We start from the raw sequence: 15,605 nt of genomic DNA on the forward strand, positions 1-15,605 counted from the left end.
TGAAAAATCTGAGGCCATCCCTTTATAGTTTCTCATCCCACCCACCCAATAACTGAGCCAATCACAACCACTAGTTGCTTTTGAAACTGTCAACTCAGCTGTGTAATTATATACCTATAGAATTATTACAGCACTATGAATTAGCTCACCAAATACAGATTTTAAAAATCTGCATCACTGGAAGACCAAGAGTCTGAAAAGCATTATCTAAATTTTACTTGAATTGTCAGCAATTTCGGCAAAGGACTAAGCTCTTCTGACCACTGATGGCCCTATTAGATTCAGAACCTGAATTCTAAAATATCACGATAGTAAAAAAAAAAAAATACTATGAAATCAAAGTAATCAAATAAGTTACACATCTTTTGTACTGAATTCACTTTAGCAAAGACGAAACAAGAATGAGTCTTATAAAACATACAAAGCATTTTCAATTAAGAAAACACAGACATGTGGACTAGTTCACTAACCTTAATAATGTCTAGACAACCATGCTCTTCAGCTAATACAGTTACAATGTCATCCACACAGCCTAAAAAATAGAACAGTCAGAAGAACAAAGATTATAATGTGCAACTGGATACTGTATAGAAAGACACAAAGGTTTCCTCCTTCTTCTCCTTAATTTCTTGAAGTATTAATTTGACTAATTGGTTTTATAGTGATTTATCAAAATAACATCTGAGAGCTTTATAATTTCTAGAGGTCTTTTCCTATAAAAATAGGAGTATTTTAAACTCATTTTACATAAAATGATTATTGGTCATTAAAATGTGGCAAATGCTAGCATCACCATGTTCCACAGTATACAAAGATTAACTTGCTGTGAAACTCAAAAAATGCTTGTGATAGGAATTTTAATCCCAGGAAATACCTTTGGGAACCATATCTTATTAGGGCTATGTCTAGACTGCAAGCCTCTTTCGAAAGAGCCTCTTTCGAAAGAGAGCGTCTAGACTGCACGTTGAACTTTCGAAAAAGCGGCTTGCTTTTTCGAAAGAAAGCATCCAGTGAGTCTGGATGCTCTCTTTCAAAGAAGCCCTATTTACATTGAAGAACGCCTTCTTTCGAAAGAGGAACTTTCGAAAGAAGGCGTTCTTCCTCGTGAAATGAGGTTTACCGTCATCGAAAGAAAAGCCGCGTTCTTTCGATTTAATTTCGAAAGAACGCGGCTTGAGTCTGGACGCAGGTGAGGTTTTTTCGAAAAAAGGCTACTTTTTTCGAAAAAAACCCTGAGTCTGGACACAGCCTAAGTGTATGGGAGGGTTACCACAATTCCTCTGGGAACCATAGACAATATGCGTATGAGACGGTGATTGTGGCAAATCAGTTAGGTTGTAATACCTCCTGAGAGGAACCATCCTCTGGGGAGGCTTGCATGTAATGGTAGAGAGTGGGTTTTCCAGAAACGAACAGACTTTTGGCATTAAAAAACCTGTGTTTAAACTGACTCAGGACCTTCTTTTTGATCCTGCACGTATACAGAACTTGCTGCCCAATGCTCCTAACGCCTCATAAGACTGCCAGGTCACTCCTGACATATTTAATATGTGTTCTGAGTCTGGTTATTGTTTTTACTATGGTTTCTTTGTAATACTTTCACCTTAAGAATACAAGTGCTGCATGGTAACTTGTATAAGGCAGGAATCTGGGTTGTCTTATAATACCTGCACAGAGAAAGGTAAAGGCTGGAGGCCTAAGGGGGCACTTTTGGACAGGAACATGGAGAGGAGGAACAGAAGTGCAGGTACCCCCAAATTTTGATAGCTTCAATGGATATTCTTTGGAAATCATAAAACAATTGTGAAGAAAAAGGATTCTTCTTCGAGTGGTTGCTCATGTCCATTCGAAGTAGGTGTGCGCGCCGCGTGCACCATGTCTTCCGGAGCGTTTTCCCTAACGGTATCCGTAGCGCCAGCAGGGCGCCCCCTGGACTGGCGCCGCCATGGCGGGGCATAAGTACCCTTGCCGGCGCTGCCCCACCTCAGTTCCTTCTTACCGCCGTGTTGGCCGTTGGAGCGCCTCTCTCTCTATAGCTGTTAGGCTTAGATAGTTTAATGGTTCCAGTTTATCACTTTGTAAATAGTTGTGTAGTTAGATAGTTAGGTTTTTTGGTTTGTTCCTTGCCCCCCTTGGGGGTAAGGAATGCCAGGGCCGCAAGGCTTTAAAACGTGCGCTGACTGCGGGAAGTTTATGCCCGGGGCAACCCACACGACAGCTGCCTTAAGTGTCTGGGTGAGGCCCATTTGGCAGTAGCCTGCAAGATCTGCAAGTCTTTCAAGCCTCGTACTAGAAAGGATAGAGTTTCCCGCTTGAAGCTTCTCCTTATGGAGACGGCGCTTCAACCGGCACCGCCGGACCAGCCTGCAGTGCACAGCGCACCAGCCTCCACGTGCGAGGCTGTACACCGGCACCGGGCGTCGGCAGCAAGCTCCCGACACCGCTCTCACTCTCCCCCTTCTAAGAGGGCGAAGAAGTCCTGGGGCAGGTTCCCGTCCAAAAAGCCGGCGTCAGCTGGACACCACACCGCTAGCTCACCGGTGCACGCCTCCCCTCTGGTGCACCGTTGGCACCGAGGGGGGCTAGCGAGCCCGGGCCGCTTGCCCTCTCGTCGTCCGTCTATGCCGGACACCTTTGAAGCGGCACAGGACTTAATCAGCATTACGACCTCGCTGCCGTCGTCGGTTGACTCGGACGGGTGGTGGTCGCCCACGGGGCAAGCCCCAAGGGCGCCGCTATCGCCCTTGCATGACCAGGGTCGGCATGCTACAGTGGCATATGCGTTGGGACCAACCACGCTGGGTTTGGCTCCCACTGCTACTACGGGCTCCTTCATGACGCCGGGCTGTCATTCCCAGGGAGCCTCGAGCCATGGCAGGCCGTTGCTCTCCAAGTTGCCAGAGCCCCGCTTGGCCATACCGGTGCCATACTCCCAAGGTTATCTGGCTTCCCAAGAGTCGACGTCCGTCTCTGTGCCGTCATCGGCACCGGCTTTGACTCAGTGGTCCACCCCGGTACCGGGCATGGGCACCCCGGTACTGTTCCAGTCAGACACGACTCGGTCGGCATCGAGCCTGAGCACCTCGGTGCCGTGCCTATTGGCCACGCAACAGGCACCGGGCCTGGACACCCCGGTGCCAAAGCTACAGTCAGCACAACCAGCACCGGGCCTGGACACCCCGTTGCCACAGCCACAGTTGGCACAATCGACACCGGGACTGGGCACCCCGGTGTCTCAGCTGCAGTCAGCGCAATTGGCACCAGGCCTGGGCACCCCGGTACCGCAGCCCCAGACGGCACCGCTTCCACTATTTCAGCCATCGCAACCGGCACCGAGCTTGAGCACCTCGGTACCGCAGTTACTGGCAACGCAGCCAACACCGGGCCTAGGCACCCCGGTGCCGCAATTGGTGCACACGGCACCGAGCCTGAGCACCTCAGTGCCGCAACTGGCGTATAAGGCACCGAGCCTGGGTACCTCGGTGCCGCAAATGCCACCTCAAACAGCACCGGGCTTGGGCACCCTGGTGCTGCAGTTACTTACTGGGCAACCGGCACCGGGCCTGGGCACCCCGGTGCAGCAGCTGTTGGTGCCATCAGAGTTCGCCGCACCGGGTCTGGGTCCCCCGGCACAGCAGACGACCCGTCCGCGCCGTGCGCATGCAGGCAAGCCGGAGTCGATGGCCAGGTTTGCGCCGCACTCCTCGTCGGCTCCACTGTGGCCGGAATCCGATTACTCTTCGGACTCGGACGTGGTGTCAGTGCGCTCAGGGTCTTTGGGAGCTTCTTCGACGCACAGATCTAGATCCAGGCACCGAAGGGACCACAACCAGCAGGTGTGGCCCCTGCATCCGCAGTGGCCCTTTTGGACTCTCTGGGCCTATCATCAGTGGCAGGGCCAACCACCACCATCTATGGCGTCGGAGGCTTCAGGGCACCGTTCTCGTCCCTCTGCGTCCCTGTCTAGGGCGCCCACCTCCCCTCTCCCGGTGCCACAAGACACAGCAGCACCGCAGCCATCGGTGCCGGGAACAGCCCCTACGGAAACTCAGGCCGCCCAATCGGCACCGCAGTTGACCGCAATGGCCCCCCTCTTGATCCAGGAGTCATCGTCGTCGTCTTCCCCGATGAGGCACTGGCAGACCCGGTGCCCGAGCTGCCATCAATGGATGCCAGAGCGCATCAAGACCTCCTGCAGCGCATGGCTTCCAACCTGGCTGTTCCAGTTGAGCCCATAATTGAGAATACCAACCCAATGGTAGACATCCTCACTGAGGACACCCCTGCACGATTCGCACTACCACTTAAGACGGTTTCAAAAATTACTAATGCCCCATGGCAAATGCCAGCAACTCTGACTCCTACCCAAAAAGGGGTAGAAAGGCATTATTTCATCCCGCAGTCGGGTCACGATTTTCTGTACTCCCAACCCATCCCGGGATCATTGGTCGTGCAAGCCGCGGCCCAGAAGGAGAAGCTTCCCCAACCCGGTCCTTCATCGAAGGCAAGGGAACCTAAGAAGCTGGACTTGCTGGGCCGCAAAGTATATGCTATGGGAGCTCTACAGCTCCGTATCGCTAATCAGCAGGCGATGCTGAGCAGGTACGCCTTCAACACCTGGCGGGCAGTCGAGAAATTTAAGGACCAACTCCCGGTGGAGGACCGCCAGGAGTTTGTAGCTATGGCCTCCGAGGGTAAAATCATCACAAGAACTGCCCTCCAAGCGGCCTTGGACACCGTGGACTCGGCAGCCTGCACCATGGCGACAGGTGTCGTTATGCACCGTGGGGCGTGGATCCATGTTTTGGGGATCCCCGCGGATGTCCAGCATACTATCCAGGACTTGCCTTTTGAAGGGAAGACCTTGTTCTCAGAGCACACAGATTCCAGGCTCCATACCCTAAAGGACACTAGGTCGACCCTGAAGTCCTTGGGCATACATACGCCAGCTACTCAGCAGCGTCAACTGCCATTTAGGCAGCAGGGTAGAGCGCAGCCCCAGATCCCCCGTGGGGACTTCCGGAGGCGCCGCTACCGGGCCTCCGGTGGAGGTTCCGGGGCGGCCGCGCCCCCTCAAGGGTCTAGGGGTCAACGTCGTCGCCCCAGGTCAGATCCCCAACGGGCAGGCCCTCACAGCCCTTCCAATCAGGGCAAGCCTCAATTTTGACTTAGAGCTAGAGAGTCCCGTACCAGTCTGCCACCCGGCCCCCCGTTCGGGGCCTGGCTTTCCCGTTTTGCCTAGGCATGGGCACAAATAACATCAGATGCCTGGGGTCCTCAACATTGTACATTCGGGCTATTCTATCCCATTCCTGGGCCCACCGCCTTCAAAACTCCCTACCTTGTCCCTAATAAGGGACACCCCTCATGAACACATCCTGCTTCAGGAAGTGGGGGCATTCCTTGAAAAAGGGGAAACAGAAAGGGTTTCCCCGCACTTGCGGGGCAAGGGGTTTTACTCCCGTTATTTTGTTGTCCCAAAACCAAAGGGGGGTATCCGCCCTATCTTGGACCTCCGGTTCTTAAACAAGGCAGTGGTGAAACAAAAGTTCAGAACGGTAACTTTAGCCTCGGTCATCCCAGTACTACAACTGGGCGACTGGTACGCGACTCTCGATCTAAAGGACGCCTACTTCCATGTGGCTATCAGGCCCAGTCACAGGCGGTTCCTTTGGATTATGGTGGGCTGTCACCATTTTCAGTTTACGGTACTCCCCATTGGGTTGTGTACTGCGCCAAGGGTGTTCACGAAATGTATGGCTGTGGTTGCCGCCTTTCTGCGCAATCGAGGGGTACATGTGTTCCCCTACCTCGACAATTGGTTAATCCGAGGTCGCTCGTACGAGCAAGTAAAAGCTCACGTGTCACTCATAAGAGCTCTCTTCTTAAGGCTGGGGCTCTTGGTGAATGTTGAGAAGTCATCCCTGACCCCCTCCCAGAGCATAGAGTTCGTGGGAGCCCTACTCGATGCGAAGGTGGCCAGAGCGTTCCTGCCCCACAGCAGGTTCCTTGCAATAGGGGAGCTGATTTCACAGCTAACCCGGTCCCCCATCACGACTCCCCGGGTCTGCTCCAGGCTCCTGGGACATATGGCAGCATGCACTTACACAGTGCGACATGCCAGGATGAGGATGAGACCTCTGCAGGCGTGGCTGGCGAAGGCCTTCTGCCAGTCCAAGGGCCTATGGGACTCCATAGTCACAGTGCCCCCGGACATTCTGGACTCCCTACTCTGGTGGACCCAGGAATCCGTGGTGCACAGCGGAGTTTCCCTTCAATGCCCCTCCCCCCTCGCTGACCCTGGTCACTGATGCATCCGACCTAGGGTGGGGTGCACACCTCGGGGGCCACAGAACTCAGGGCCTCTGGTCCCTGTCCGAATGGTCCCTGTACATCAACATCCGGGAACTGCGAGCGGTGAGGAAAGCCTGCGAAGCATTCCTGCCGAGGCTCTCCCACCGCTCCATCCTGGTACGTATGGACAACACTGTAGCGGTTTTCTACCTCAACAAGCAGGGTGGGGCACATTCACCACCTCTGTGCAAGGAGGCCCTGCTGTTATGGCACCTATGCGTCACGCACAACATCTCGCCCCAGGCGGAATACCTCCCCGGGTGCAAGAACCTGCTTGCAGACACACTGAGCAGATCCTCTGGAGCTCACGAGTGGTTGCTCAAGGATTCTGTACTCAGCCAGGTTTTCCACAGGTGGGGCTATCCCCACCTGGACCTGTTTGCCTCGGCACGCAATACAAAATGCAGGAACTACTGTTCCCTGCTGGGGCTGGGGAATTTTTCCAAGGGAGACGCCCTAACGACCACGTGGCCAAAGGGCGTTCTCTATGCTTTTCCCCCATTTCCACTAATCTCCAGGGTGTTGACCAGAGCGAGAACTTTCAGGTCCTCGATCATCCTCATAGCCCCCAGGTGGCCCAGACAGTTCTGGTTCCCCATCCTGGTGGAAATGCTGGCCCGGGACCCCATAGCACTCCCTCCAGTTCGGGACCTGCTAACCCAACCTTGGGACGGAGGAATAATGGTTCACCCGGACCTCCGGTCTCTCCACCTGACAGCCTGGTTTATCCGTGGTTGAACCAACTGGAAAGGGAATGTTCCCGACAGGTACAGATGGTGCTACTTAACAGCAGGAAACCCTCTACTAGATGGTCGTATGCTGCCAAGTGGAGGCGCTTCTCGTCTTGGGCATCCCGGAGAGGAGTACAGCCGTCCTCGGCTCCTATTCCAGCTATTCTTGACTATCTCTTTCAACTTCGTTCTTCTGGCTTGTCTTTTTCATCTATTAAAGTCCATGTGGCATCTCTCTCCGCCTTCCATGTGGGAACGGCAGGAGCCTCTCTTTTTTCTAACCAGGTGGTTAAAAGGTTTCTTACAATTTCTCCAAACCCGTATCCCTCTGTGAGGGCTCCATACCCTGAATGGAACCTCAACCTGGTTCTTCACAGGCTTATGTCCCATCCCTTCGAACCCTTGGCTACCTGTTCGCTGAAACACCTTTCATTGAAGGTTGTTTTCATAGTAGCCATTACATCTGCTAGAAGGGTATCAGAGTTAAGGGCGTTGACCATAGAGCTGCCCTACCTTGTTTTTTCTCGTGATAATGTGAGGCTACGACCTCATCCAACCTTCCTCCCGAAGGTGGTTTCCCCTTTTCACCTATACCAGGAGATTTATTTACCAGTGTTCTTCCCTAAACCTCACGCATCCCCTAAGGAGCGTGTTCTACACTCCCTGGATGCCAAGCGAGCGCTGGCTTTTTATATCGACTGAACCAAGCCCTTCCGTAAATCCCAACAGTTGTTTGTCATATTTGGGGAAAAGGTTCGCCTGTTTCTACCCAAAAGTTATCAAGATGGGTGGTGCAATGTATAGCAGAGTGTTACCAACTGGCGGGTAAAACCCCGCCCAGGGTAAAGGCACACTCTACCAGGGCGCAGGCATCCTCGGTAGCCTTCGGTGCCCAGGTACCTATCACAGAAATCTGCAGGGCAGCCACCTGGTCTTCCCTCCACACGTTTACAATGCGCTACCTCAACAGGCCAGGGAGGATGCAAGGGTGGGCTCTGCAGTCCTCAAATCTGTGATGTAAATATATAGATCTCGTTGTCTTTGTTCTGGTTTGGTGACTTGTCACTGTTTATTTGTTCAAATAAATCTGTTTATTGTTCACCTTCCTTTATGACTCTGGTGCTATGACTGTTCCAACCCCTCCTCCTTGGGGTTAGCTTGGTAGTCACCTACTTCGAATGGACATGAGCAACCACTCGAAGAAGAAAAGAACGGTTACTTACCTGTAACTGTTGTTCTTCGAGATGTGTTGCTCATGTCCATTCGACTCCCACCCTACCTCCCCTTCGTCAGAGTATCCGGCAAGAAGGAACTGAGGTGGGGCAGCGCCGGCAGGGGTACTTATGCCCCGCCATGGCGGCGCCACTCCAGGGGGCTCCCTGCCGGCGCTACGGGTACCGCTAGGGAAAACGCTCCGGAAGATGTGGTGCACGCGGCGCGCACACCTACTTCGAATGGACATGAGCAACACATCTCGAAGAACAACAGTTACAGGTAAGTAAGCGTTCTTTATCAGTGTCAATGGCAGCTAATTTTACAGGTAGTGAAGGCCGCTTTAGATTCATTTAAACATGCATCCCCAGGCCTCAATTTGAAGTTTTGTCTCTTTTCCCCTCACACTTCATATGATGCTAATGTCTATCTGTCACAGAGCTTCCACTTTGCAGCATGGTTTTCTTTTTAAAGTCTGAATGGCATTTCAAAAGCTAATATAGTCTTTCTACTAGCCTCATCTCATTTAAATCACACCTACACGTCTACAGCCATCAACAAGATGAAAAAAAATAATAAAAATAACAAAAAAGAACGTGGAACAAGAAAGACACATGCTTGTCACTGTCTGAACAGCTGCCTTTTCATTCAACCTTTTATCTGTTCATGGACTTCCATATGAATATCTTTGGGACAGAGACTTGACTTGTTTATTCCAAATAATAAATAGGCATCAGAAATGCCTGTTCCTAGCTACTTCTCCTCTGCCATATCATTCAACACAATACAAGCACAAAGCCCCTTTGCTGTGCACTTCTGGCTTACAGTTGCTATTGTCCTCCTATGTCAGCTCAGAAGAAGCTGCTAGATGTTCATTACCTTTCCAAATTTGCATCTTCAAAATTAAACTTGCCTTAGACCTGGGCATCATGACCTTACTTGCTAATGTTGTCCTCGCTATAGATTTATTTGGGAATTTAGGAAGACCAGCACTGTAGTTACATTTAGGTCACTTACCTAAAGTAAGCAGAAGTTTTAGTTTTTCAGCTATATCCAAGCTCTGGAACAGTTTTCTACCCTAAATGGAATAGAAAGTTATCCCAACAGTTAAATGTCAGTCTTTCACAAGTACATGTGATGTGCAGTTTTGGGTATATAAAAAGAAAGTCAAAGTCAGCAAGGAGATTTTAGAGCTTTTGTAAGTTATCTGTTAGACATTAAGCAACTCTAAAAGCTTTACTACAGCAAAGCTACCACTCCATTGTAATAACTTTAAAGGTTATTTCTGATTGATTGTTTACCTTTTGAAAGTTTTTTTTTTTTTAAACTGGAAGTAAATTCAGGGAGGTACTCTCCTCAAACTTTCATAATGTACCTGACTTTTAACTCAGTAAGTGTAAGATTTTAAAAACACATATATTACCATGGAGCTATTGTGTAATATTTCACACCATTATGCACATCCATAATTAACTTTTAGTTTTTAATGTCCTAAAATAGTCAGAGTTTGCTCTTATATGTTAACTTTTAACCAATGTTATTTCCATTTTACAGATGAAGAAACAATTCAAAGAGGTTAAGTAACTTATCTGGTGACACATAGCAAGCCTAATAGATCAAGAAATAGAAGCAAAGATTTCTCATTTCCAGTGCTTTATTGTAACCATTGGCTACTACTGCTCTGACAGTATAATTCAAATCATCTAAATTCTGTTTTATGCAAAAAGATAAAGACTTTTTTTGCTGTCTGAAAAATAATACATCTTCTATATTAATACAGGACATTATACAAGAACTCGATTCTTTGGTTATAGGATGAGTTTTCTAGTGCTATAGTCTAATAGTAAGCATCATTAATATCCATTCAACAGTCATTGTTAATTTAATCATTACTTGAAAAACAGCTTTTCTTGAGTTCACATAAGTACAAAGTGAAAACACATTCACACAAAATTCTTCCCAGAATATCATATAATCAAACACACATACCACACAAAGCTCAAATAGTATAATACCAAGAGACCACACATCTGATTTAGGGCCAGAGGGCAGCAGCTTCTCACACTGAGTGTGATCACTAGGTTTGACAAATCCCTGTGCAATTACTTCAGGTGCCAGGTATGATGGATACCTATAACGATGCAATAATAGTAAGAGTTTTACATATTAAACACATCTGTCAACTACATTAGTCAAAATAAGTCTGTCCATCTAACACAATGCAGAAAACGTTCATTACATTTTACCATATGCTTATTCTTAAATTAATATTACAAGTGCTTTTTTCCGTATATCATGAGTACTGAAGAATAATGCCAATATGCAGGAGAAAGACGGAGAAAAGCATTGGACCAGTACTTATTGGGGAAGGAGAACTAAAAGTGGACAACACTAAGATATCTTTTTCTTACATGTGGGCACATTAACACATGAAACATTACCCAAAAAATAAAAGTGATCATTACCCCCCGCAAAAAAATGAAAGTGATCAAGTAACAGAAGCATGAAAGAAAAACTTATGAGCCAAAATAAATTCGCAGTCAGTCAAAAGAAAAATTGTCAGCAAGTTTAAAGTATCTTAAATCTTAACATATAAGGACATATTCAGAACAAAAAATGAGGCTTATTTAAGCTGACCAACTGGTTTTTAATGATATTTGGCTAAATGGTGACAAAATTTGCGGTGCCATCATAGTTACTTTCAAATGTTCAAGTTTAAAATTGTACTGTTTATTATTTTTTCCAACTGTTAGAAAAATGAAGCAACAGTGGGTGAAAAAAATTCCTTAATTATAGGTTAAACAGCCCAATGAGATCCCTTTAGGACACCTTAGGTTGGACACCCCAAGTGAATGGATGTTGCACTCAGCATTAATTTGAATGGATGTTTACAGCTGTTACGTCTATTATGTTTTATGTATTTGCATTTTCTGCTGTACTGTGATTTTGTGTAAGCTTTGTTATTCACTTTCTAACCATCTGCTATGCCTGGCATGCATACCAGACTCATAACTATACTATTTGGGGGCTGAAAGTAGATGTTACATTAATATCTTCTACAAAAGGAATATACCAACTGCCACAGTGGATCAGACCAAAGATCCATTGTGTCTGATAGCAGCCAGCAACAAATGTTTCACAGCAAGGTATGTAAGAAAGCTTAAGTGATACAATCTGTCGCAATGTAAATAAGTCTATATATGTTCCCATTTCTCCTTTGACTTTTATTTGATGTCATAGTTACAGGGAAAACTGCATCTTAAATTCCTTTTAGTTCCTCTGAAAGGCCTGTCTTCCTACACCTCTCATTGGGTAGAACCCTGTGGTCAAACCACTTTGAGATTGGGTCTCTGGGTTGTAGCTCCCTAGTTTCCAACCATGTAAATGTGATATGGCCCAGCCACATTTAGTGCCTTGCACTCCAGAAACCAGTGACTTATTTAAAGTGGCTTAAAAATATTTTCTTCAAAACTAACAACTATTCACTGACCGAAAAATACAACGCATGCAGAATTACACATTTTAAAAAAATTATACAGATAAATTTCCCTTTAACTAGGTGTTACCAACAATTTACTATGCAATATACACAGGATTATATGTATTGCATAAATGTATCCTTACCCTATAGGAAAATCAACATCAACACCATGAGCTGTCATGTGGTATAGTCCAAACTTAGCCAATTTAATATGTCCCTATAACAGAAGAAATATATTAATAATGAAACTCTACATATTACATAGGCCGCCAAAAGAATTAAAAATATATACTGTCCTTTCAATTGTGCTAGTTATCTGAGAAGTATCGGAAAGAAGGAGCTAGAGACTGAAATTTCCTATTCATTCCAAGTGTTTCTTAAAAATACAAAACCAAGCCTCACAGGTCATGATCCCTTTGCACACAAAACTTTATTGGAATTTAATGAGAGCATTTACTTCTGTGGGCAGTGTACTGGGAAAGAAAATGAACACTACACCAAGAGAAATCTTTAGTTTAAAGATGAAAGATTTATACAATTTGAAAACCGGAGTATCAGCCAAATTTCCTTCCTTTCTGTGCATTTGTCAGAAACGTTGCTTCATTTTTTAATTCTTTAATTTTTAAATACAAAATATTTTTTCAATTACCTGCAATCAGGTTTAAAAATCGGAGTCCATTCCTTCTCTTCTTCCTCATTCCATTTATCCCTTCATTTACTCAGTCCCGCTCCTCTCTCACTTTCCATCAATTCTATAGCCAACATTTATTACTAGTCTCCTCTACAGAACTAATTCATTCACTGTTTTTCCATGCACAATGAGAAATAACTCTTTGCAAAAACTTGACATGCATACACTTAGGTTACTATTACCGTCTATCAGATTGCACCAAAATTCAGCCATCTTTGGTTTCATGTCTAAGTGAAGACTACATCACCTTAGGGATGTTAAATTTAGTTTAATCAACTGATCGACTAGTCGATGGATTTTTTTCATCAACTAATCAATTAGTTGATAAGCAGGCAGCTGCAGCAGGGTCTGCCTCTTAAACCGATTAAAAGCCTGAAAGATCTTAATCAGTTTAAAAAGCAGAGGCATGTTTGGGATTAGCTCATTCCTGGCTCACACCCGGTCCCTGCTACTCCTCTGCCTCCCTTGCTCTCCGTGGAGATGGTTCTGGGGGGGAATCTGCTTTAAAGCCGGCTCGCTCCAGGACCATTTCCTGCGCCTTGCCGCCTCTGATGGAAGCAGCAAGGGTGGGGGAAGTGACTAGTCGAGGAACTAGTCGACTATCCAATAAGTTTTTGGATATCAGATAGTCGACTAATCGCTTACATCCCTACAACACATCAGTGTTTTTAAGCAGTTTAAGGGTGGTATTACAGGGAAGAAATCAACCCTTTAAATGTCCATGTAACTTCTGTTTCTGGCAACTTGTTTCCCGTCATCTATTTCAAGGTTTTAAGACTATCTTACAGTCTTGAGTACTTATGCTCCTCGGGGACTTCATTTTCTATTAATTCAGTTTTCATCAAAAAGAAAGGATCTGAGATGAGATATACAAGTAGTCCCATTACTATTTGGGTCCTTTAAGAGAAAAGTGTTTTTTTTTTTTTAAATAAGCACAATTAGGTTTTTTAGTTGCAATATGCTGATGTGACTGTTCTAACTATATCCATTAAGGATGGGTTTTATTCTTTTTGTATGAGGCTTATATATTTCTTTCTATAGAGTAGAAAATCTGTGACAAGTGGAAGAGAATGACCAGAATTTGGGATTTTACTGATCCAACCAGTTCATCAAACATATAAACAAACACCATTTTAAAAGTAAATACTAAGCTCTGTTCCACTTTGTGTGTGTGAAAGAGAGAGAAGATATATAAAGCATTACATACAATTATGCTGAAGGGTGAAATTATCCTTTAGCAGTAATCACTGTGGTATGTTAGATGAATGCCAACACAAAACATATTAATACAATTTCCTGTAAACAATGAAGAAGGACATAAAGCCTGGGCTGGGACATATAGAAAAGGGACTGCAAGCACATCTGAAGTTCTATATACTTTGACTATACGTGTTTTTACAGTCAGAATAACTTACCAATTATAGAAAATATTTCATCTGAAAGGACCCTGAAACCATTTCTCACCGGCCATTTCCTGAAACGTGCCATGTGACACTGAATTTACTTAAGATGATATTTCAATAGCCTTACCTCTCGATCCATGAGGATATTGTGAGGGGAGAGTGCTCTGTGGACCATTCCATGTTTGTTCATATATTGCAAACCCTGCAATACTTCAAATGCTATGCATAAAATCCTCGAAAAGCTGAAAAGAAGAACACCACATTTCCTTTTTTTACATTTTGCAAATAAAAGTAAATAAGTTTTGGAGTCTGATTATTTGATTTCCCTGGTACTCTGAATATTTCTTGACTCCAGATGAAGTTTTTTGGGGGGGGGGGAGGAAGGGAAGTTGAGGGGGCTTCATTTGCATCAGACTGAGGGGTGCAATTTTTTCCCACCCTCCTCCAGACTAGTAAAGTTTAGACTTCATAAGAGGTTGCAAAGTTCTCTCTCACCCTTAGGCAAAATTTTAAAATGCAACATTCAAATACAGTTGTAGTTCAGTTGACGTCACCAAAGTACTTCAGCCTGTTTATCTTTCCCATCTGCCAATAGCATTAATGCTTTACAAAGGGTGGGGATTTTTTTTCAGTTACCACAAAACTAGTCCTCGGAACTTTCTGGCATGTATCACAAGCATTAGTGAGTGGTGAGGATAGATGGGGAAGGTAAATAACTATTAGCTAGGATTGGGAACACAAGCAGGAAATTTAAGATAAGCCTCTTAGGATGAAGAAGATATGTAGCCAGGGGACAGTGTCTGAGCAAGGGCAATTATATTAAGAGGAGAGAGAGGAGAAAAAAAGACAAAGTTAGGAGAAAACTGTATATAGCACCATCTGGAAGGTCAGCTATTACTCCATCTTGTGGCTCATGCCTATATTGTATTTTCAGTTAGATTATTTTCTTAACATTTTTATCATCATATACTTAATGTGAAAACTGAAGAATTTGTTCTGAATGCTGTGCAATCTCTCCCGCCTCTCCAGTGAGCTGTTAATCATGCCTCCACGTAATTGTCCTTGGCCAAAGACAATTCCTCCTGCACAGTACTACCAGCCCTGCTTTAGAATTTACCTTCAGAATGAACCAACGAAATAGATGCAGGTGGCTGGGAGACTGAATTCCCCATTGTTCATGGAGGTGGAATACTAGCTGTAACAAACCCATTAATCTGGAAAGATTGGGGGGATTAAAAAAGCTACCCCTTCAGTAACAGTGCTATTTATACTATTGTGCAGAACTATTCAGGAATCAGCAGGATGCAGTATACAAAACAGTACAGCGCACCCACCTCTTTAAAAAATAAAAAAGCATAATAACTAAATTTGGTTTTGTGCAGTTTTTCCTCCATGGATATAATGATGAAACTTAAAGCAGAAGTAGCTCCAACATGTGCATGCAACCCAAGAAAGTTATCATTTACTGTGACAATTAGACATTAAAAATCATGGCTTGATGGGACTGATGGTTTATTACAACAATCTCTATAACCCACTAATAACCCTCTTCCCCTCCTTCAGTTACTTATCCCGACTCCTTCCTATGACTAATGAGTGTTAAACTAACCACTTCACCTTGAAGGGTCCCTTGAAAAAATGTATTAACTATTAATGCTAAACTAGCTGTTTCTATCTTTCTTGTATTTCACTGTGACATTCAGAGGAAGTCACTCCATCTCAGAAAGAACTAA

At 45.5% G+C, this 15,605-nt stretch overlaps 1 protein-coding gene across 8 annotated transcripts in view; it reads right to left on the reverse strand.

Annotated features, from left to right (window-relative positions):
• The window catches only part of TBCK (TBC1 domain containing kinase), a 184,130-nt gene that overhangs the window by 131,101 nt on the left and 37,424 nt on the right, over nt 1–15,605 (reverse strand). For all 8 annotated transcript variants that reach the window (XM_075929700.1, XM_075929695.1, XM_075929699.1 and 5 more), the window contains 5 exons: nt 14,000–14,114; nt 11,922–11,995; nt 10,287–10,428; nt 9,315–9,375; nt 471–532 (listed from right to left, as the gene is read on the reverse strand). In XM_075929700.1, coding sequence (XP_075785815.1) covers nt 471–532; nt 9,315–9,375; nt 10,287–10,428; nt 11,922–11,995; nt 14,000–14,114 — 454 coding nt within the window. The remainder of the gene's footprint in view (nt 1–470; nt 533–9,314; nt 9,376–10,286; nt 10,429–11,921; nt 11,996–13,999; nt 14,115–15,605) is intronic.

The sequence above is a fragment of the Pelodiscus sinensis genome, chromosome 5 (assembly GCF_049634645.1).
Source record: "Pelodiscus sinensis isolate JC-2024 chromosome 5, ASM4963464v1, whole genome shotgun sequence".
Classification (NCBI taxonomy): Eukaryota; Metazoa; Chordata; order Testudines; family Trionychidae; genus Pelodiscus; species Pelodiscus sinensis.